The 21,150-nt window shown below is 48.1% G+C and overlaps 1 protein-coding gene and 1 long non-coding RNA gene across 2 annotated transcripts; one reads left to right on the forward strand and one right to left on the reverse strand.

Moving 5' to 3' along the window:
* Positions 1–368: 368 nt before the first annotated feature.
* On the reverse strand, positions 369–21,122 carry ATPAF2 (ATP synthase mitochondrial F1 complex assembly factor 2). The gene is made up of 8 exons (XM_032176885.2): positions 20,810–21,122; positions 10,917–10,961; positions 10,537–10,682; positions 8,620–8,717; positions 6,928–7,008; positions 4,070–4,182; positions 3,449–3,564; positions 369–1,032 (listed from the first exon to the last, which is right to left on the reverse strand). The coding sequence occupies exons 1-8, from the start codon at positions 20,940–20,942 to the stop codon at positions 895–897; spliced, it is 870 nt and encodes a 289-aa protein (XP_032032776.1). The 5' UTR covers positions 20,943–21,122; the 3' UTR covers positions 369–894.
* LOC131381382 (uncharacterized) lies at positions 10,257–11,589 on the forward strand. Its single transcript, XR_009210094.1, has 2 exons — positions 10,257–10,468; positions 11,089–11,589. It is a non-coding gene; the product is annotated as an uncharacterized LOC131381382 (long non-coding RNA).
* Positions 21,123–21,150: the final 28 nt, after the last annotated feature.

Genomic DNA, 21,150 nt, shown 5'->3' on the forward strand with positions numbered 1-21,150 from the left:
AAGCGTGGAGAGGCACCCAGCATGCGATCAGTGCCCTGTGAGCAGGGTTGATGCCATTACCTTACTCAGGCTGGCAAGGACACAGGGCTGAGAGAGCCTGTCTGCCTGAGAACCACTCTTCCCCCCTGCCCTCTTGCTGGACTGACACCAGAAAGTAGCGCCTGCCTCCTGGGACACTAGAGGTGGCTATGTCAGGAGGACCCTTAAGACTCCTGAGTGAGAGATGAGCAGAAACATGCACATCAGGTGACCTTGTCAAGCCCGTCCAGGCTTTTAGCCCAGAAACAACTTCTATTTTCTACTTTCTAGAATAAATCATTTGTTTTAGAACAGTCGGAACAAATAGAAACAACCAGCTTAGACCATGATTGTTTCAAAAGATTGTTTGATTAGAAGCCAGCCAAAAAAAGCCTTCAGGCTGAGGCTGAAGAACACAAATAGAGTTGTCTGTGGATTACATGACTGTTTCCCCAGCGCAAGGTTCCTGACCACAGGCAGCAGATATCCAAACACGCCATGGGACATAAGCTGTTTAACCCTCTGGAACCTAGACAAAACAGGAAGAATGGAGAAGTGCAGAGGCGCACGTGAAAACAGGGCTCAGCACGTTTCCAGGGTGGAGAAATATTTAATAAAATCAGAGTCGAGAGAAAGTCACTTGTACAATTCATCTCTTACATTCACTGCTGGCCACGCCAGGGGCACCTGGGTTGAAATCAGGCTGACTTCCGGACAGCCGCACTAGCGCACTGTGTCTCGGGGGAATCTCAGGGTGACGCTGAGGCCAAGCCCCCAAAAGCCAAGGAAGCCAGCCCCACAGGCTGGGGAGCCCTGAAGGCCGGGGGAGCTGTGGCTGCACTGCCTCTATCCTGCTGAGTGTGCGCTGCCCAGGCCTCACTCCTTCAGGAGCTTGTGCTTGACTGTGGTGCTCTCGGAGCAGAGATGGATGAAGAGGGTGCCGGCAGCGGTGCGGGCCCGCAGCTCCTGCAGCTCGTAGTCATGGGCCCACTCAATGTTGCCCCACTTCTGGATCTGAGGGAAGGACAAGACAAGTTGCTGGGTGAGTGGCCAGTGCCTGGCTGCCTCCTGACCAAAGCCACGTTCCATTCCAATAGCTCGGCTGAGGGCAACAGGTTTGGATCTTGTCAAAACACATCAGACACGCCTAGGGGGAGGCGGCAGGTTAAGAACACCCAGGTACGCCAGGCACGGTGGCTCACGCCTGTAATCCCAGCACTCTGGGAGGCCGAGGCAGGAAGACTGCTTGAACCCAGGAGTTCAAGACCAGCCTGGGCAAATATGGTGAAACCTCACCTCTACAAAAAGTTTTAAAAATTAGCTGGGTGTGGTGGGGGCGCACCTGTAGTCCCAGCTACTTGAGAGATTGAGGTAGGAGGACTGCTTTGAGCCCAGGAGGTTGAGGCTGCAGTAAGCCAAGATCACACCACTGCATTCCCACCTGGGCAAGACCCTGTCTCAAAAACACCACACACACACACACACAAACACACACACACACACGAAACACCCAGGGAGCCGAAGCAGGTACCTGTGCTCTCTGTGGCATGGATGGTCTGGAAGAAGTGCAGTCCAGGCCCAGGCCCAGGGCCAGTGGCTGCCCACCCACCACTGGGCAGGCTGGGTACCAGAACCACCCATGTGACTTCTTTGAGGAGGCCTGACTTACATGCCATCCCTTCTCCTACACTTCCTCCCAGAAAGCCTGTGAACGGACAGCCTCTGCAAGTTGCCTTGCCATGCTGGGCTACAAGTGCCCCCCCAGCCCCATGTAGGTGGAATAACTAAATCAAGTAAGGCCACGCAGTAGCTTCAACTCTGACTCTTGTGGTAGTCACAGAACTACGGATGCTTCTGCTCTGCACACTGGGGACAAGTTGCAGGTTCTCTGTCTGGAGCTCTAAAAACAAGAGGGAGGAACCCTCAGACACACGATGTGGCTGTCCAGACAGTGTAACTCCAACCAAACCCTGCTGGCTCCTCCCTGGCTAGCTGCCCAAGAGGCCTGGCCTGGCCACCCCAGCTCATCCAGGAACTCAGAATCCACCATGCTACACAAGCTATTTGAACTTCTGGGCTGCCTGGTCCCAAACTGTACAATTGTAATATGTCATCTGAAGAGTATTCCATACTTTCATTGTGTACCATCACATACATAATTCAGGTTATTCCTCTGTTTGTAGAGGATCGAAACCAAAGTTCAGAGAATGATGGCCTGGCTTGGGTCCCATAGTCAGAAGCAGAGCCCAGACTGGCTTCCCACCAGCCCTACAAGTCACCCCCTTCCTATGTAATCGGTTCTGACATCCAGAGAATAGTAGCGGGCCTCCTTCGTTATACAAAAATAGTTTTTTCCCTGGCATTTTTCTGAGCAGAAGACTACAAGAACTAGGGAAATACATCACAAAAAGGTTTTTTGTTTGTTTTGTTTTGTTTTTTTACCATACTAGGGACTAATTCATAATAGCAATTAACCTTCTGAGGTTGGTGGAACAACAACAAAAAGACTGCAAAGATGGCCACAATTTTCAGAGTTAAAAAATGCAAACCATACTGTGGCAAAACCTTAATTCTGAGCCCACTAAATCAAAACCTGTATACAAACAGCAGCTACCCCTATGCTCCTCTGCCAGCCAGATAAAATGTCAGGGTATGAAGGCTCAGCTGATGAAGGAGCACAAATGGGTTCTCAGTCATCTTGGCAGGGCCTGTTCTGCAGGCTTTATCAAGCCCAGATGGTCTTTATCCACCCGTGAACCTCCTTGTGCAGAGTGAGGCCTGACGGCCTTGGCCCTAAAATCACCAGACCTAGCTTCAAACCCCAGCTGGCACATTTTCCAGAGGTGCAACCTTGCACCTCCATTTCCTCCTGTGTAAAACAGAGATAACCACAGCTCCTACCTGCCCAGGCTGCTGAGAGGAGGTGAGATGGATACAATGCAGGAACACAGCAGTAGCACTTACTGTTATTTTTTTATTGTTACTATCTTACAATACTTTTTTTTTTTTTTGAGACAGGGTCTCACTCTGTCACCCAGGCTAGAATGCAGTGGCGCAATCTTGGCTCACTGCAACCTCCAACTCCCAGCAATCCTCCCACGTCAGCTTCCCAAGTAGCTGAGACTACAGGCGCTAATTTTTGTATTTTTGTAGAGAGAGGGTTTTGCCATGTTGCCCAGGCTGGTCTCAAACTCCTGACCTCAAATGATCCACCCTCCTCGGCCACCCAAAGTGCTGGAATTACAGGTGTGAACCACCACGCCAGGCCTACTTGACAATACTTCTGCTGGTCCTTGATTTTGATTTCTGCATGTACACAAAAGTAATAAAAGCCAATTATGCATAACTATATTTCAGATGGGTTAGCTGCTCCCCCAAAGTGAGTCTGAACTACGAAGGGGGAGGCGGGACCTGAGGTGCTGCTCCTCACCTGGTACTCCTCCTCCAGGCGTGACAGCAGCACGGCCTGCTCCACTGTCAGGCGCAGGTCAATCAGGCCCAAGGTCAGCACCATGGACTTGAGCTGGGCAGCTACAAACTCAATCCCTGCAGGGACACAAGCCAAGTCAGAACCCAAAACAGGGCAGCTGCCACAACCTACCCCTTGTGAGTCCCAGCAGCCCTAGAAAAGAACAGGAGTGAGTGGTGCAAAGAGCCATCCAGCGATTGGCCCACTCTTCTGAAAGAGCACTCTGGTCTTCCCTGGGAGTAATCCTCCTCTGCTCTTACCCAGTGAGACACATGACCCGAACTTGGCAAATCAGAGCTTCCCCCACCCAGTCTAGTGATTGGTTCATGGATGGACATGTGACCCAAGCCAGGGCAATGAGATTGAACTCAAGACTTCTGCTGGAGAAGTCAAAGGTGGAAAGGCGTGAGCCTAGAGCATCGAGTGACTGGCTAGCATCAGAGCCACCCAGCCTCCACACTCAGCTAGCCCAGAACACCCCGTGCCTCTCCACTCACAGGACCTGGGGAGGGGCAAGTACGGGCTTCAGACACTGATGCCTTCACAGCCACCTGCCAAGCCCACAAGAAATTCCATACATACCTTGTAAAGCCCATATGTTGTAAGATGCCAGGTGGCTGACGAGCACCTCCCGAGTCTTAGGAGGGATGCTGGGTCCCATTATGCTGGTGGAGGAGCTGATCTCCACGCCGTATCTGAAAGGAAAAGGGCTTCGGCGTGTCTCTGTCATGCTGTAGCCCAAGAGCAGCCCACCTTTTGACTAGAAACAAAGGCCTAAGCTTCAGAGCATGTGTGTGCATTGGCCAAGGAGCTAGTCTTGAGGACTACAGGAGCAACTGCCACCATGGTCAGTGGCCTCCCGACCTGATTTTCTGTCCCTCAAAAGCAAACTTGGAGGACCAAGAAACTGTGCTGAGTGAAGGGATGGTTCCTGAGTCATGTGAGCTAGGGCTCGGTTATATGCGGCTGCCTGAAATGCTCATTCATTCACCTGGAATCTCCATCAAAAGGCCATCTGCCTTTTACATCTCTTTAAAAAGTTTTCCACATTTGAGGACATATAAAAGTTAAAAACAATATTTAAAATGGTTTTCCTTAAAATAATGTTTATATATGTCATATATCATGGAGGTTTTCTTTTTTATTGAAACAGGGTCTTGCTCTGTCACTCAGGCTGAAGTGCGCTGGCACGATCTTGACTCACTGCAGCCTTGACCTCCCAGGCTCAAGCGATCCTCCCACCTCAGTCTCCCAAGTAGCTGGGACTACAGGCATGTGCCACCACACCTAGCTAATTTTTTTTTGTAGAGACAGAGTTTCACCATGTTGCTCGAGCTGGTCTCAAACACCTGTACTCATGCGATCTGCCGACTTCAGCCTCCCAAAGTGTTGGGATTACAGCCATGAGCCACCATGACCAGTCAGCAGTCATTTTTTCAAACTTTTTTTTTTTCTTTTTTTTGAGATGAGGTCTTTCTTGCTTTCTACTCCAGGCTGAAGTGCAGTGGCACGATCTCGGCTCACTGTGACCTCCGCCTCCTGACCTCTGCACCTGGCTGAGAAGATACATTTTCAAGAATAATCATAACTAAATAAAACAGAAAAACACAATGGGGGATAAAAATAATTTTTGTAATTTTCTTCCATATATCACTGATTTTTTTCTGTTGCTTAAAAAAATCCGGCTGGGGCCAGGCACAGTGGCTCACGCCTGTAATCCCAGCACTTGGGAGGCCGAGGTGGGCGGATCACGAGGTCAGGAGATTGAGACCATCCTGGCTAACACAGTGAAACCCCGTCTCTACTAAAAATACAAAAAAAATTAGCCGGGTGTAGACGGTGCATGCCTGTAGTCCCAGCTACTTGCGAGGCTGAGGCAGGAGAATGGCGTAAAACCTGGGAGGCGGAGCTTGCAGTGAGCTGAGATCACGCCACCGCACTCCAGCCTGGGTGACAGAGCGAGACTCCTTTAAAAAAAAAAAAAAAAAATCCGGCTGGGTGCAGTGGCTCACACCTATAATCCCAGCACTTCAGGAGACTGAGGCGGGCAATTGCTTGAGGTCAGGAGTTCGAGACCAGCCTGGCCAACATGGTGAAACCCCATCTCTACTAAAAACACAAAAATTAGCTGGGCGTGGTGGGCACCTGTAATCCCAGCTACTCGAGAGGCTGAGGCACGAGAATCGCTTAAACCCAAGAGGTGGAGGTTGCAGTGAGCCAAGATCGCATCACTGCACTCCAGCCTGGGTGACAGAGCGAGACTCCATCTCAAAAAAGAAAAAAAAAAACCTTGCTGAAATTCCTAATAGTATAAATGGACTGTAAGAAATGTCTAAGTTTTTCTGTAAACTCTTAAGGATATTTCCTGCCATAAGAATCTGATGATTTTATACTATAGCAAAGATCTCTAGGCACCTAAATTACTATTATATTTCATTAGATTCTGAAATGACACTGTATTGTCACATTCCCACACAGTATTGTAGTCTGGTCTTTAGAGCACTGCCTTTGTCTTCTCCTTTAAGACCCAAGGACACCTGCCACATTGTGAGCATTGGGCAGCATGTGGCAAATCAGTGAACTGATTGGTAACATCACTTTTGTGGAAAAATGCTATACCAAGAAATGTGCCTTGCAAGCTTAGAAAATACCATGGTCAAGGTAGTACCATGAAAGCCAGCCCTTCCAAATTTCCCTTGGGATCAAATGAAATTGAATTTATTTTGCCACCACATCAATAATCCATTCAACTTTGCACTCAAAAGAGTCTTCCTATTAAGGAAAAATATTTCGTATAAATTCCTGGAAGCTACATATCCATTGGATGTTACCCGTAATTTTGCAGGAAGCTATCCAGACTTTTCTCCAAGTGCATACATAACGTATATGTTGTTCTGTTATTTTATTTAATACAAAGATGAAAATCACTGCCAAAATTTGACATTTACTGTGTGCTAATAAGCAGGATGCTAAGCCTTTACATGCATCAATTCATTTACTCCTCCTCAAACCCTGAGAGGTAGGATTAGCCCCATTTATAGACAAGGAAATTGAAGCTCAGAGAGATCAACTCATTAGCCAAGTCACACAGCTGGGTCTCTAGCAGAGCTGGGATTCAAACCGATACTGCTGCTCTGACCTGCTGGCAGAAGGTGGCCTGGGAACTCCGCTGCTTCTCCAAGGAAAACAGAGCTGCCCCTACACTTCATGAACAGCTATAGCAGATGTGCTGTACCTAGTGGCTGAAATTAAATTTGAGGTGCTTTTTTCCCAGGATGACCCTATCCCTGATCATATGAGGGGAGCCGAATCCCACGAGTGCTCTGAAATCAGAAAGCTGACTAGCTAAGGGCACTAGTTTTCCAGCGTGGCCCCCTGACCCCCACACTCCACCAACGCAGGTGCCCAGTCAGTGCTTTCTGCAGGGCTGTACATCTTACCTTTTCTCAGCCCATTCGATGATTGGATCCCACTCATTCCTTTGAAGTTCCACTAATGTCTCAGGCTCCTCCACCCTATAGCTAATTCATTGTAAAAATCACCTTCATTAATAAAAAAGTACAATTGCTTCATTAAGTGATAGAAAAGGAAAAACACAAAGGACAACAGCAAAACCTTCACCACCACCATCCCAGCCCCACAAGTCTTTTCCCCTAAAGCAGTGGTTCTCAAAGTGTGGCCCTGGCACCAGCATCGCCTGGGAACTTGCTAGAAATACACATTCTCAGGCCGCATCCCTATAGAAATCAGAACCTCTGGAGGGGGGCCCAGCAATCTGTTTTAACAAGCCCTCTAGGGGATTCTAATGTAAGCTTGAGTTTGAGAACCACTACCCTAAATGCCCCCAAATATTTGACAGGTCCAAGGTTGCCGCACTGTTACTGCCATCCTAAAGCAGATCCAATCTACTAACTGCAACCCTGGTCCACACCCACTTGACCCAGATGCTGAATAGGAATGCTGTGCCAGATGCTCAGTCTTTGCATCCCTACCCTCACCCCCTCCAAGAGACTGTGCCCCTGGTCACAGACCAAATAGCCTGTTTATACCTCATAAGCCCACCCACCTCCTGGCTACAGATGCAGCTGCTGGCACAGATGCCAGACCTGATGGGACCAAGCTAGAGGTCAGGCTGTGCCATTTGTTTGACCAAGAGACACAGACATGAGTCAGTTGAGAGGAGCTGAGCTGCAGGGCCTCATGGGATGGGAACCCAAGTGGGCACTATGGAAATCCACTGTCTTGTGTAAGCAAAGTGGGGAAGAGGGGTCATGAGTTATGCAGGAAAAGCTGGGGTGCTGGGAGGGGCAGATGGACAACCAGCCTTTCCTCCCTCACCTTCCTCTCACCCTAGTAGGGCACAGGGAGGAGCTCTGACATTGGATCTTCCAGCTCCCTTTCCTGGTGACCCAACTGTCCTTCATTTCCTGTCAGGATCCCTGAATAGTTTTCAAGAATCTCCTTTTTGTCTGAGCTAGGTTGAATGGGTTTCTGCTCCCTGCAATCAAGTGAACCCTAATATAAATGGAGTGGGCATTCCCACTAGCTATGGGTCACCCCCTTCGAAAGCATGCCTCCAGCCGTCAGTGCTGACTTCCTGTGTCATCGTGAGATGACTCAGGATCCTAGAGCACTTGGGCTAGCAGGCACAGTGCTGCTCAATCATTTCCATTGTTTCTCAACTTTCCTTCGGCATCACTGAACAATTAGCCAAGAAACATAGACACAGAGAATTCAGAACTGCAGAAGGACACTTCTAGTTTATCAGCAGCCATAGTGCCAAGGATGCCTACCTGAGAAAGTGTCAGTGGGCAGAAGTTTAAGGTCACAGGTCCCCCCTTGGCCTAAGGGGCCTGTGGTCACGGCACCTGCAAGAGCTGCATAACCACTCTCCCAGCCTAAGGAGCAGCTTCTGGGCTAGAGAAGAGGGGTGGCCATGTTCTGACACCATTGTAGCCCGAGTCCTCCTCCTCCTAAGGGGCTACAGAGCAGCCAAGTGCCAAAGTCAAGTGGGCCACCTTCCCTGTCCTTGCAATAAATGGAGAGGGTTTCTTCTTCCACTGATAACCATCTGAGCAAATCAGGAAAAACAGTCTCCATCCAAGGGGAATGCCCATCTAAATGTCCATTACCAGATGGTGTCGGTGTCCAGAAACTTCACAGCTGCCCGGATCAGCTGATCCTTGTTTCTCTGGGTTGGGTTGTCCAATGATGTGTTGCACAATGTGGTCTGAATCAAAGGCAAAAACCACCCTGTCACTGCCTGCGGGGCTCAGGCAAAAGCCCTGCTTTCCTGAGGACACCACATCTGACACATAGCAGACAGCACCACAGCACAGCCCTCCACCAGAGGCGTCTGCATTACCGGAGCAGCAGCACAGCTACTGAGTGTGCCACAACCAGGCTCCATGCCAAATGCTTTGTGTTGATGCTCACAGGACTCGAGGGAAGCTTGCAGCAGCCCCAGGATTAGTGAACCTCCCCCATGGTCACATGCCTTTTATTACCAGGCTCTAGTGTATTTAATTTAATCCTCACAACAACCCTTTGGAATAGGTACTATTATTATGTCCATCTGGGACGCGAAAACTGAGGCCCAGACAGGTTAGGTTAAGTACATCGTCAAATACAGTTAATAAGACATGTATCAGTGATGGAGCACAAATCTGACTGGAAACCTTTACCAGCTGCCTCCCTTACACCTTAGAAAGTAGGGAAATAGACCATGCAAATCAGGATCAAGATTATCTTTTTCGGCCAAGTGTGGTGGCTCACACCTTTAATGCCAGCACTTTGGGAGGCTGAGGTGGGCAGATCACCTGAGGTCAGGAGTTCAAGACCAGCCTGGCCAACATGGTAAAACCCCATCTCTATTAAAAATACAAAAATTAGCCGGGCATGGTGGTGGACGCCTGTAATCCCAGCTGTTTGAGAGGCTGAGACGGGAGAATCGCTTGAACCCAGGAGGCAGAGGCTGCAGTGAGCCAAGACTGTGCCATTGCACTGCAGCCTGGGCAACAGAGCTAGACTGTTTTAAAAAAAAAAGAAAAACAATCTTTTTTTCCAGACTTACCTTGTCAATAATAGGCTGCTTAGGTTACCCTATTCATTTGTAGCCCTAATCACCCTAATTTCACTAGGTTGTCAAGGACCAGGCCAGCACCTCAGCAGGCTGTGATGTTGGGAGGAGGCCCACCTGGGTTTGCAAAGGTTGAGCACAGCAGCGGCTGGGATGACAGCAGCTGACTCCTATATTGACTGAGTGCCCAATCAGTGCTGGGGACCATGCCGAGGGCTTTCTTGCATCATCTCATCTCATCCTGACCACGGCTCCATGAGGTGGGTACTATTATCACTCATCTTTAATAGGTGGGGAATACGGGGCTGCGAAAGGGGCAGCGACCTGCCCAAGGTTACAGTTTAGAAGCTGCAGAGGCTGGACCTAAGAGTCTGGCTGGGCCCTTCCTTCCCCAGGCAGCCTTGGTGCCTAGGCAAGCCACTTTGGTGTGGACGAGGGAGCTGGTTCTATAGGGAGTCTTCCTCACCTCACCCATCTGCCTCCAGTGGATCTTATATTCAACTAATATTTACTAAGTACCAACTAAATTACCTGCTAGTGGCTGTCCAGACACTGGTGAGTAAAACAGACATGGCTCCTGCCCTTCTGTTGCTTACCAGGCATTGGAGGAGACAGACAATAAATGTGCAAACATAAAACAATTATAAATTGCCTAAGTGCTGACAAAACAAATGGCCAGCTGCTGTCATAGAAAATAAGAGAGCTGGGCAGTCAATGAAGGTGACATCTGTCCTGAAACCAAAGGAGAAACCAGCCATCCAGCACAGTGTTCCTAGGAGAGAGAGCTGCAAGTAGCCAGGCCAGACAAGGAAAGAGTTTAGCACGTTAGTGACTCAAGAGGAGGTGAATACCTGGGGACCAGACAGGCAAAGGACCATCCCCCAGGGCCTTGACAGAATTTGGTAAGGGGTCTACCCTGCGAAGCTCTGGGTGGGTCTCAGGGTCCAGGTTCGCACTGTGAACTTGTTACCAGGTGCATGGTGTAGTACTTGATGGTATCCTGCTGGGAATCCCACTCAGTAGCCACTGCAATGGCCAGGGCCTCGCTGGGGATGGTAAGGAGCTTGGCTTGGGGAGTTTTCAGCTTCCTGTGGTCCAGGTTTATCTCAAAGCCACCTTGAAAGATCAAATGAAAAACTCTCAGGGATTTGTTAAGTGGAATCAAGTGACCATTCCTATATTTAGCCACTTGAATTGGTGCAGACAAAGCCAACTCTGAGTCCCTTACAGAAATATATCTGACAAAAAGCAGGAAGGATAATCTCACCACGGAACCAGCTGAAGATGAAAAATGTTCCCAACCATTCACAAAAAAAAAAAAAAGAGGCAGTCAAAATTTCAGACACTCACCTTCACCCTGTGTGATGCTGACATTCTGATAAAACCTCTTCCTTTCTGTAAGAAAGATTTTTCAAAGAGGCAGTTTAAAATAACGTTGAGACAGCTCAGGAAGCGACAGGACCAGCTTGTATCATACTGCTAATGTTGATTGATTGGCTTGATTTTCATATCCCCATTCAAGGTCTGCCCTACTCAACGCGGCATAATCAACCGCTTCTGATTAAAGCTGGGGGAAGGGAGCATCCGATCTCCAGGGAGGAGGGAGGAACAGAACATGCTGGTCATACCTCTGCCAGCCACCCAGCATGAGGACAAGTCTGATCAGGAGCATCTCGGCATGCTCTTCCACCCTCCCCACCACCAGTGCCACCTCATGCCAGCACGAGTTCAAACCTAAAGTCGGTGTCTGAGTGGGACAAAGCTAGAGACCCATTTCAGGCAAGATTCTGATGCCTCTGAGGAGTGAGTGGAAAGCCAGTGTGCATGCGCAGGGTGTGCGTGTGTGATATATAGGCAGGATGCAGAGCTCCCAAGGGCATTTCCCATCCCCTTTCTCCAATTAATTAACCTAATTAACCAGCTTGCTTGTGTATCCAACAGGAACTCCAAACATTTCCTTCAAGAATGGGAAAATTTGTGTCTTGTGTTTTCTTTTGAAAATAACTTGAATAAAATCTTACACGAAACAGTCTCCTTCTTTTACCCTGGAGGGATTAACAACCAAGAGCACTTCTAAGGAATTATGCAGATGCCCTCAACTGATAACAAAGAAGTCACATTTTGGAAGCTATAAGCTATAACTCAGTCTCTCACATCTGTGACAAACACAAAACTTTCATTCATTCATTCGTTTGTTCACTCGTTCATGTGTTTACTGAGTTCTCAAAGTCTTTGGAGACCCTAACTGAAGTTATTTATTGGAAATAATGATGCAGCATGTGGAGGAAAAAAGAGTAAATCATTTGCTTTATTTATTCATTTATTTTCTTTATTTTTTGAGATGACGTCTCACTCTCTTACCCAGGTTGGAGTGTAGTGGTGCAATCTCAGCTCACTGAAACCTCCGCCTTCTGGGTTCAAGCGATTCTCCTGCCTCAGTCCCCTGAGTAGCTGGGATTACAGGCATGCGCCAACACACCAGGCTAATTTTTGAATTTTTAGTAGAGGCAGAGTTTTGCCATGCCAGCCAGGCTGGTCTCGAACTCCTGACCTCAAGTGATCCAACCCGTGAGCCACCATGCCTGGCCGAATAGTTTGCTTTTAATGCTAAAAAAAAAAAAAAAAAAAGGCTGCTCGCAGTGGCTCATGCCTATAATCCTACAACTTTGGGAGGCCAAGGTGGGAAGACTACTTGAGGCCAGGAGTTCAAGACCCAAGCTGGGCAACATGAGACCCCATCTCTACAAAAAATACAAAAATAAGGCCGGGTGCAGTGGCTCACGCCTGTAATCCCAGCACTTTGGGAGGTGGAGGCAGGTGGATCACCTGAGGTCAGGAGTTCGAGACCAGCCTGGTCAACGTGGTGAAACCCCATCTCTACTAAAAATACAAAAATTAGCCAGGTGTGGTGGCGCATGCCTGTAGTCCCAGCTACTCGGGAGGCTGAGGCAGGAAAATCACTTGAACCTGGGAGGCAGAGGCTGCAGTGAGCTGAGATCACGCCACTGCACTCCAGCCTGGGCAGCAGAGCAAGACTCCATCTCAAAAAAAAAAATTAAAAATTAGCCATGGTGGCACATGCCTGCAGCCCCAGCTAGTAGGGAGGCTGAAGCAGGAAGATTGCTTGAGCCCAGGAGGCCGAGGCTGCAGTGAGCTGTGATGGCACCACTGCACTCCGGCCTGGGCAACAGAACAAAACCCTGTCTCTTGGAAAAAATAAACAAAAAAAAACAAGCTTAAGTTAAAATTTCATTAGTTCAAATAGACCATGAAAATTCAGGAGTAATTAGTATGTGTGCACGGAGAGGGAAGGGTAATGGAGAAGTGGGCAACTGGTTTTACTCCAAATATTTTTTTTCTTTTTCTTTTTTTTTTTTTGTTTGAGACGGAGTCTCACTCTGTCGCCCAGGCTAGAGTGCAGTGGTGCGATCTCAGCTCACTGCAAGCTCTGCCTCCCGGGTTCACGCCATTCTCCTGCCTCAGCCTCCTGAGTAGCTGGGACTACAGGTGCCGCCACCACGCCTGGCTAATTTTTTATTTTTTATTTATTTTTTTAGTAGAGTCGTGGTTTCACCGTGTTAGCCAGGATGGTCTCGATCTCCTGACCTCGTGATCCACCTGCCTTGGCCTCCCAAAGTACTGGGATTACAGGCGTGAGCCACTGCGCCTGGCCTACTCCAAATATTTTTATGTTTTCCCATCATATCAGTTTTCTATAAATCTCATTTGCTATCAGTAATACTTAACAGACAGAGGGCCCAAAATTGCATTCCACATTTGCACTTACTAAACTAAGGCCCAAATTGTTTTCCCACAAAAATATGTGTGTGTCTACCATGTGCCTTGGCACTTGGGATACAAGAGTGAAATAGACAAGGAGTTTAAAGTGTTTTTTTAGGCCGGGCGCAGTGGTCACGCCTGTAATCCCAGCACTTTCGGGGGCTGAGGCGGGTGGATCACGAGGTCAGGAGATTGAGACCATCCTGGCTAACATAGTGAAACCCCATCTCTACTAAAAATACAAAAAATTAGCCGGGCGTGGTGGTGGGCGCCTGTAGTCCCAGCTACTCAGGAGGCTGAGGCAGGAGAATGGCGTGAACCCGGGAGGTGGAGCTTGCAGTGAGCTGAGATCGCACCACTGCACTCCAGCCTGGGTGACAAAGCAAGACTCCATCTCAAAAAAAAATAAATAAATAAAAGTGTTTTTTTTAGGATCAGATCTGTCCACCAAAATGATGTTGTCTTACTACGGCACGATTTACCACCTTCATCTGAAATCACAACACTGATTATCTCATACGTTTGACACTAAAATTAGAAGTTTACAGCACCCTACTGCTTTTAAATTTCTCTACATGCTGTCCTGGTCATATCCAAATGACAGGCTAGACATGGTTCTGGAGGCCTCTTTTCCTCTCTCAGGTCTGGAGTGAGGTAGACCATGTCCTTTGTGTTTTCCAATGCAAAAGGCTGGGCAGCATGTATAAAAGCCAGGCCAGGCAGGAAGTTGGGAAGGGCTCTGAAAGCTCTGACTCAGCACTGGGGAAAGGGTCTTCCCATGTCAGCAGGAAGAGCCAGCAGAGTGTACAAATGTATAAGAGTGAGCACTCTAGCATACTTCCAGGCCCGGTCTGGGAAGTGAACCCAAGAGACCTGGGGCAGAGGAACAGACTCAAGGCAGGAACTGCCAGCACAGGGCTGAACCTTCAAAAGCTCCTGGGACAGCCAGGTTTCCCAAGAGGGAAGTCTTTTTTCTGTTTTGTTGGCCAGGCTCACTTCTGTAACTGAATAAGAAAAAACTAGAAGGGAGTGGGATGGATGGAGGGCAGGGAAGGAGCCACCAAAATTTCTCCAGGCAGAAGAAAACCATGCAGAAAATGAGACGGCAGAAGGGCCAAAGAAGCCCAGGGGCTGCCAGGCCTCAGATTAGAAGGCAGGTGCACATAGATGTGTTTTAGCCAGGGGCTCTCCTGAATGACCCACTGACACTTGGAGGGGCAAACATGTCTTGGAACAAGCTTTGGTGAGTACTGATCATGTTCCAGGACATACAAGTCCTGGGGATGGGACATGTGCAAAGCTCATCTCTGCACTCTCCAGCCATTTACTGTCTAGTAGGAATACAGACACTAAACGAGGCAAACAATAAGGTGACTTTTGTGATGGGGCAGGCATGTGGAACGATTAGTCAGAATTAAATTGCAACTTGAAGGTGAGGCGGGAGGTACCAAACTTTATGACTGATTCAATTTTTTTTTTTTTTTGCAGAGTGGGGCTGTGGAAGTAGTTTCCAGAAGAAGAAACAGGTTGCATGAAGGACCAGGGTTTCGAGAGAGCAGTTGTGGACTGGACAGATGGTCAGAAGGAGAATGCAAGATTCTCTAAGATGCTAGAGAGGGCAATGGGGCCACATCTGGGGGACATGTAGATCACTGCAAAGACAGCAAAGGGAGCCAAGTAAAGGCTCCACACAGGCACACAGGAACATGATCTGGGGCCGCGCATGGTGGCTCATGCCTGTAATCCCAGAACTTTGTGAGGCCGAGGGGGACAGATCACTTAAAGCCAGGAGCTCAAGAGCAGCCTGGCCAACATGGTGAAACCCTGTCTCTACAAAAAATTAAAAAATTGGTGAGATGTGGTAGTGCCTGCCTGTAATACCAGCTACTCAGGAGGCTGAAAATCAGTTGAACCCAGGAGGCAGAGGTTGTAGTGAACCAAGATTGCGCCACTGCACTCCAGCCAGGGTGACAGAGCGAGACTCTGTCTCGAAAAAAAAAAAAAAATGATCTGGACAATTCATTTGGGGGATCCATGTTCCCCAACAATGTCACATAAGACAAAATGTGAGACCACCAGAAACCTATGAAGCTCCCATGTTCTCGGTGAATACAGGGTTAGCAGACATCAATGGTAACCCTGTCTTTAAAGATGAAAAAAATCAGCCTAGCTTCGTAGGATCATGCAGAACTGGCCTTCCCTTTAGAAAGATTACTAGCCTCAGGAACCACAACTCCCACAGTGCACCAAGAAGAGGAAGTACTGGTTTCAGAGCTGTCTCAATGCCTTTATCTTTTAAAACAGTGCCATCTGGTGGGCCTTAAACCTTAAAGGTGAAATTCTAACTCCAGGGCCATCTGTAATCCTAGGGCGGCTCTAACCAACTCTTTTCAGGTATCAAAATTCTTCAGCCCAAATACATAAAGAACTCTTACGACTCAATAACAAAAAGACAAATAGGCTGAGCATGGTGGCTCGAGCTTGTAATCCCAGCACTTTGGCTGGCTGAGGCAGGTGGATCACTTGAGTCCAAGAGTTCAAGACCAGCCTGAGCAACATGGCAAAACCCTGTCTCTACAAAAATACAAAAATTAGCCAGGTATGGTGGCGCGTGCCTGTATTCCCAGCTACTCAGGAGGCTGACGTGGGAGGATCACCTGAGCCTGGGAGGTTGAGGCTACAGTGAGCCATGAACACACCCCTGCACTGTAGCCTAGGCAACAGACCGAGGCCCTGTCTCAAAAACAACAACAACAAATAACCCAATTTAAAAATGTTCAAGTCTGAGAGACCGAGGTGGGAAGATCGCTTGAGTCCAGGAGTTTGAGACCAGCCTGGGCAACATAGCAAGACCCTGTCTGTACAAAAAATTTTTAAAGTCAGCTGGGCATGGTGGCACACACTTGTAGTTCCCAGCTACTTTGGAGGCTGAGGTGTGAGGCTCGCTTGAGCCCAGGAGGTTGAGGCTGAAGTGAGCTGTAACTGAGCCACCTGTACTACAACCTGGGTGACAGAGCAAGACCCCCTCTCTTTAAAAAAAAAAAATGGTCAAGGGATCTGAATAGATGTTTCTTCAAAGAAAATATACAAATAGCCATTAAGCACGTGAAAAGATACTCAACATAATTCATCAGAGAAATGCAAATCAAAACCACAATGAGATACCACTTCAAACCCTTTAGGACAGCTGTAATAAAAAAGACAACAACAAGTGTTGTTGAGATGTGGAGAAACTGGACCCCTCAAACATTGCTGGTGGAAATGTGAAATGGCACAGCCATCTTGGAAAATAGTCTGGCAGATCCTCCAAAAGTTAAACAGAGTTACCATTTGACCCAGTAATTCTACTCTTAGGTATATGCCCAAGAGAAATGAAAACATACGTCCACACAAAAACTTGTACATGAATGTTCATAGTAGCGTTATTCATATTAGCCAAAAGGTAGAAATGACCCTGTGTCCACCAATGGATGAATGGATAAGTACAATGTGGCATATTTACACATATAATGGAATATTGTTTGGCAATAAAGAAGAATGGAGTTATTGATACATGATACAAGGTGGATAAAACGTTTGGGCATGGTGGCTCACTCCTGTAATCCCAGCACTCTGGGAGGCCGAAGCAGGAGGATCACTTGAGGCCAGGAGTTTAAGGTCAGCCTGAGCAAGACCCCATTCTCTACAAAGCACTAAAAAGCTAGCCCGTCATGGTGGTGTGTGCCTGTAGCCCTAGCTACTTGGGAGGCTGAGGCAAGAGGATCACTTGAGCCCAGGAGTTTGAGGTTACAATGAGCTGTGATCGTGCCACTACACTCCAGCCTGGGCAACAGAATGAGACCCAATCTCTTTAAAAAAAAAAAAAAAAAACCCAAACTTTAAAACATTATGCTAAGTGAAAAAGTCAGTCAAAAAAGACCATATTCTATTTATATGAAATGTCTCAAACAGGGAAATCTATAAAAGAACAAAGGAAAGTGGTAGTTGCCAAGGGATGGAAGGAGTAAGGGTGGATGACAGCTAAAGGGTGCAGGTTTCTTTTAAGGGTGATAAAAATGTTCTAAAATTGATTGTGGCAATGGCTGTACAATTCTGTAAATATACTAAAAACTATGATATTTACACTTCAAGTAAATGAATTGTATAGCAAGTAAGTATCTCAATAAAGCTGTTAAAAAAATCCTTCAGGCCAAATGTATAACATTTAGCAAACTTTTTCTGCAAAGAATCAGATAGTAAATATTCTAAGCTTTGCAAGCCATACAATATCTGTTCCAACTATTCAACTCTGCCACTGTAGTGAAAGTAGCCATAGATGATAGGTAAATGAATGCATGTGGCTGTGTTCCAATAAAACTCTATTTACAAAAACAGGTGGCAGGCTGGACCCTGATCTACAGACTACATAATCTCCCTCAATCCACACCACTATTCTATGAGGATGACAAGGCAGCTAATGCCTCGGAGAGAAGCTAAACATCTTGTCTAGGTGACAGACAACTGGTAAATAGCAGAGACAAGACTTCTACCCTTGACTTCATCAGGCAGTTGCATTCAGCCAGATAGGCTGAATAGATAGGTTTCTCCAGAACACCTCCCACTCTGGGAGTCAATAGACCTCTGATAAGCTGGTGCAGAACTAAACGGCCACACCAACCTCACATAGGTCTTCTTGTGGCAATATCTCCTTCTCCAACACCTCAGTGACCCTTTCCTACCTAAACTCCTCCTCTCCTTCTGATAACCTTCAATGGCATGGCCATTCCTAAGTGGCCAAGTTCAATCAGCTTGCTGACTGAAGTGTTCATTGAGAAGAACCCACTGCGGTTTAATCTTCTACTACTCCAAATACGCACAAATATCTCACAACTGGTAAGGTCTTTAAAGAGCACACATGGGGGTCGGGGGCTGGGCGCGGTGGCTCACGCCTGTAATCCCAGCACTTTGGAAGGCCAAGGAGGATGGATCACAAGGTCAGGAGATCGAGACCATCCTGGCTAACATGGTGAAACCCCGTCTCTACCGAAAATACAAAAAAATTAGCCAGGCGTGGTGGTGGGCGCCTGTAGTCCCAGCTACTCGGGACGCTGAAGCAGGAGAATAGTGTGAACCCGGGAGGCGGAGCTTGCAGTGAGCCAAGACTGCACCACTGCACTCCAGCCTGGGTGACAGTGCAAGACTCTGTCTCAAAAAAAAAAAAAAGCACACATGGGCCTGATTTATGCACCTCCCTCCTCATTCATTCATTCCTATTTTCTTTCACATTTGACTACCTACCATGTGCCAGGTACTTCCAAGAGCCTAACTAGTAAGTTTAGGCTTTTTAGAAAGGAAAAGGCAGTAGATCAAGTGCCACCATTATGTAAAGTGAGCGTCCCCTAATCTAAATTAACCCTTTGTGGTCGGGTGTGGTGGCTCACGCCTGTAATCCCAGTATTTGGGAGGCTGAGGCGGGAGGATCACCTGAGGTCAGGAGTTCATGACCAGTCTGGCCAACATGGTGAAACTCCATCTCTGTTAAAAATACAAAATTAGCCATGTGTGGTGGCGGACACCTGTAATCCCAGCTACTTGGGAGGCTGAGGCAGGAGAATTGCTTGAATCTGGGAGGTAGAGGTTGCAGTGAGCCAAGATCACACCACTGCATTCTAGCCTGGGTGACAAGTGCAAAACTCCATCTCAAAATAAATAAATAAATACATAAATAAATTAATTAACCCTTTGCTTTTTGCCAACTTGGTGAACTCCTGAATGTGTCCCCTTTGCTATGCCTCCCTGGGATGCCCTTCCTTCCTCTTCTTTACTGGCCCTTCATGGCCCATTTCCAGGCCCTTCCCCTGAGTCCTACAGGTGAAACTTCAGCTCCCTGCTGCATCCAGCCCCCTTCCCCATTTCTATAAAGTTATAGAATTTGGCTGGGTGCGGTGGCTCACGCCGGTAATCCCAGCACTTTGGGAGGCCGAGGTGGGCGGGTCACAAAGTCAGGAGTTCGAGACCAGCCTGGTCAATATAAACCCCACTAAAAATACAAAAATTAGCAGGGTGTGGTGGCAGACGCCTGTAGTCCCACCTACTTGGGAGGCTGAGACCACAAAATCGCTTGAACCTGGGAGGCGGAGGTTGCAGTGAGCCGAGATGGCGCCAGAGGAGACTCCGTCTCAAAAAAAAAAAAAAAAAAAACAGAAAAAGAAAAAAAAAAGAACTTGACAGCCAGACAGCCAGAAAGATCCTCAAAGGCAACCTAGTACTTCAACGCATGGAGAAAAATGAGGAAGTAGTTGCATGCCCAAGATCACACAGACCTCAGAGGTTCAGCCAGCATCAGATCCTAGGTTTGCTCTCCTGCCACAATGCCAAACTGCCTGTGAAGTTCTGGATTTTCTAAAACAGGCAATGTCAGGGAAAATTCCCTCATACCTTGCTGTCTCCCTGGACATGTTCTAGATACCCAACTCTCCCACCTTCTTGCTGAACTCCTACTCATCTATCATGGCTCAGCTTAAATGCCCTTTCACCCAAGACCCATTCTAAACCCTGAACATCCCCAAGATGGGAGTAGGCGATTCTCTGTATTCTCACAGCTTCTTTGTATGTCCCTTATCAGGATATTATAAACCACAATTTAATCAGGATATTATAACCTTTTGCACTGAACAGTGAACATCATTCAGGTGGGCCTTTTTCTTCTTTAATTGAGCTTCTCTACCAATACATACAGGTGGGTCTTAAAGACAACCGTGTCTCCTGCCTCCAGCGCAATAAAACTAATTGAATGGTAGGAAGGTGTTACTGCTCTTCATTCACTGAAATGAGTCATTCTCACTCTTACCCTAACACCACTCACCATCAGCAATGAAAGAGCCACTACTTCTAAGCTTCATCACAGTTGGAGGTGGAAGTGACTCCACAGTCAGAGGTGGAGGTGCCAATTTCTATCTAGGAGAGAAGGCTGCAGATGGCAGAGGTTGTGGTAGGAGGGAAAGTCAGGAAACCTGCAGCTGAAGTGCCCGGGATGGAGGAATGAAGGCCCAGGTTCTAGGTCCCTTCTGTGCAGGTCTTGTGTTGGGCAGTGGAGACACAGAAAGCAGTCAGACAGACAACACAAACCTCTGAGAGAGTCTCCCTGTAACCTAGGTGAAGTCCTGATTCAGAGCCCAAACTTCCCCTTTTGAAAACAAAGATGACACCTGCTTTCCTTATTAAAGGGAGGGCAGCCATAAGCTTTGAGAAAAGTTTCACAAGCCAAATATCAATTACCGTATCGTGCGTGACTCGCTGTTCCCTCTCGGGTCGTCTGCCCTTGTCTGGGCTTCACTTTCTCATCTGTAAAAAGACCTGACTGGCCTGCATAACCTCATGAGCCTGAACCCTGCCTCAGTTACCTCGCTTTGCACAGCCGAAGCCCGAAGCTCACCTTACCCCAGCTCGGCCCCCACCCAAAAGAGAACGTGTCATGGTCTTACCTGTCGGCGGGGCGTAAGCCCGGACTGGAGACGGGATGGTTGGCCCCGGACTCATAGAAGCGCTGGGGCCACCCGCAGGCCGATTCAGGAGACGGTGTCCCCCGTCCCGCAGCCGGAGGCAGCTCCTCCACATCGCGCCCGAGGGTCTGGGAAGATGCGAGACGCGAAACCTGGAGCAGGAAACACAGAGCGAAGGGATCCCCAAAGCCGCACGTTCGGGCTGTACGGAAACCTCTCAACGCCTCCTCAGAGCCCTCAACCTCACTTGGACGCCGCCATCTTCCCCATGACACCAACGGCGCGCCGTCGCCGCCGCGCGCCTCCTGCGCACACCCCCAGTC

This window comes from Hylobates moloch, unplaced genomic scaffold (genome assembly GCF_009828535.3).
Source record: "Hylobates moloch isolate HMO894 unplaced genomic scaffold, HMol_V3 SCAFFOLD_15, whole genome shotgun sequence".
NCBI lineage: Eukaryota > Metazoa > Chordata > Mammalia > Primates > Hylobatidae > Hylobates > Hylobates moloch.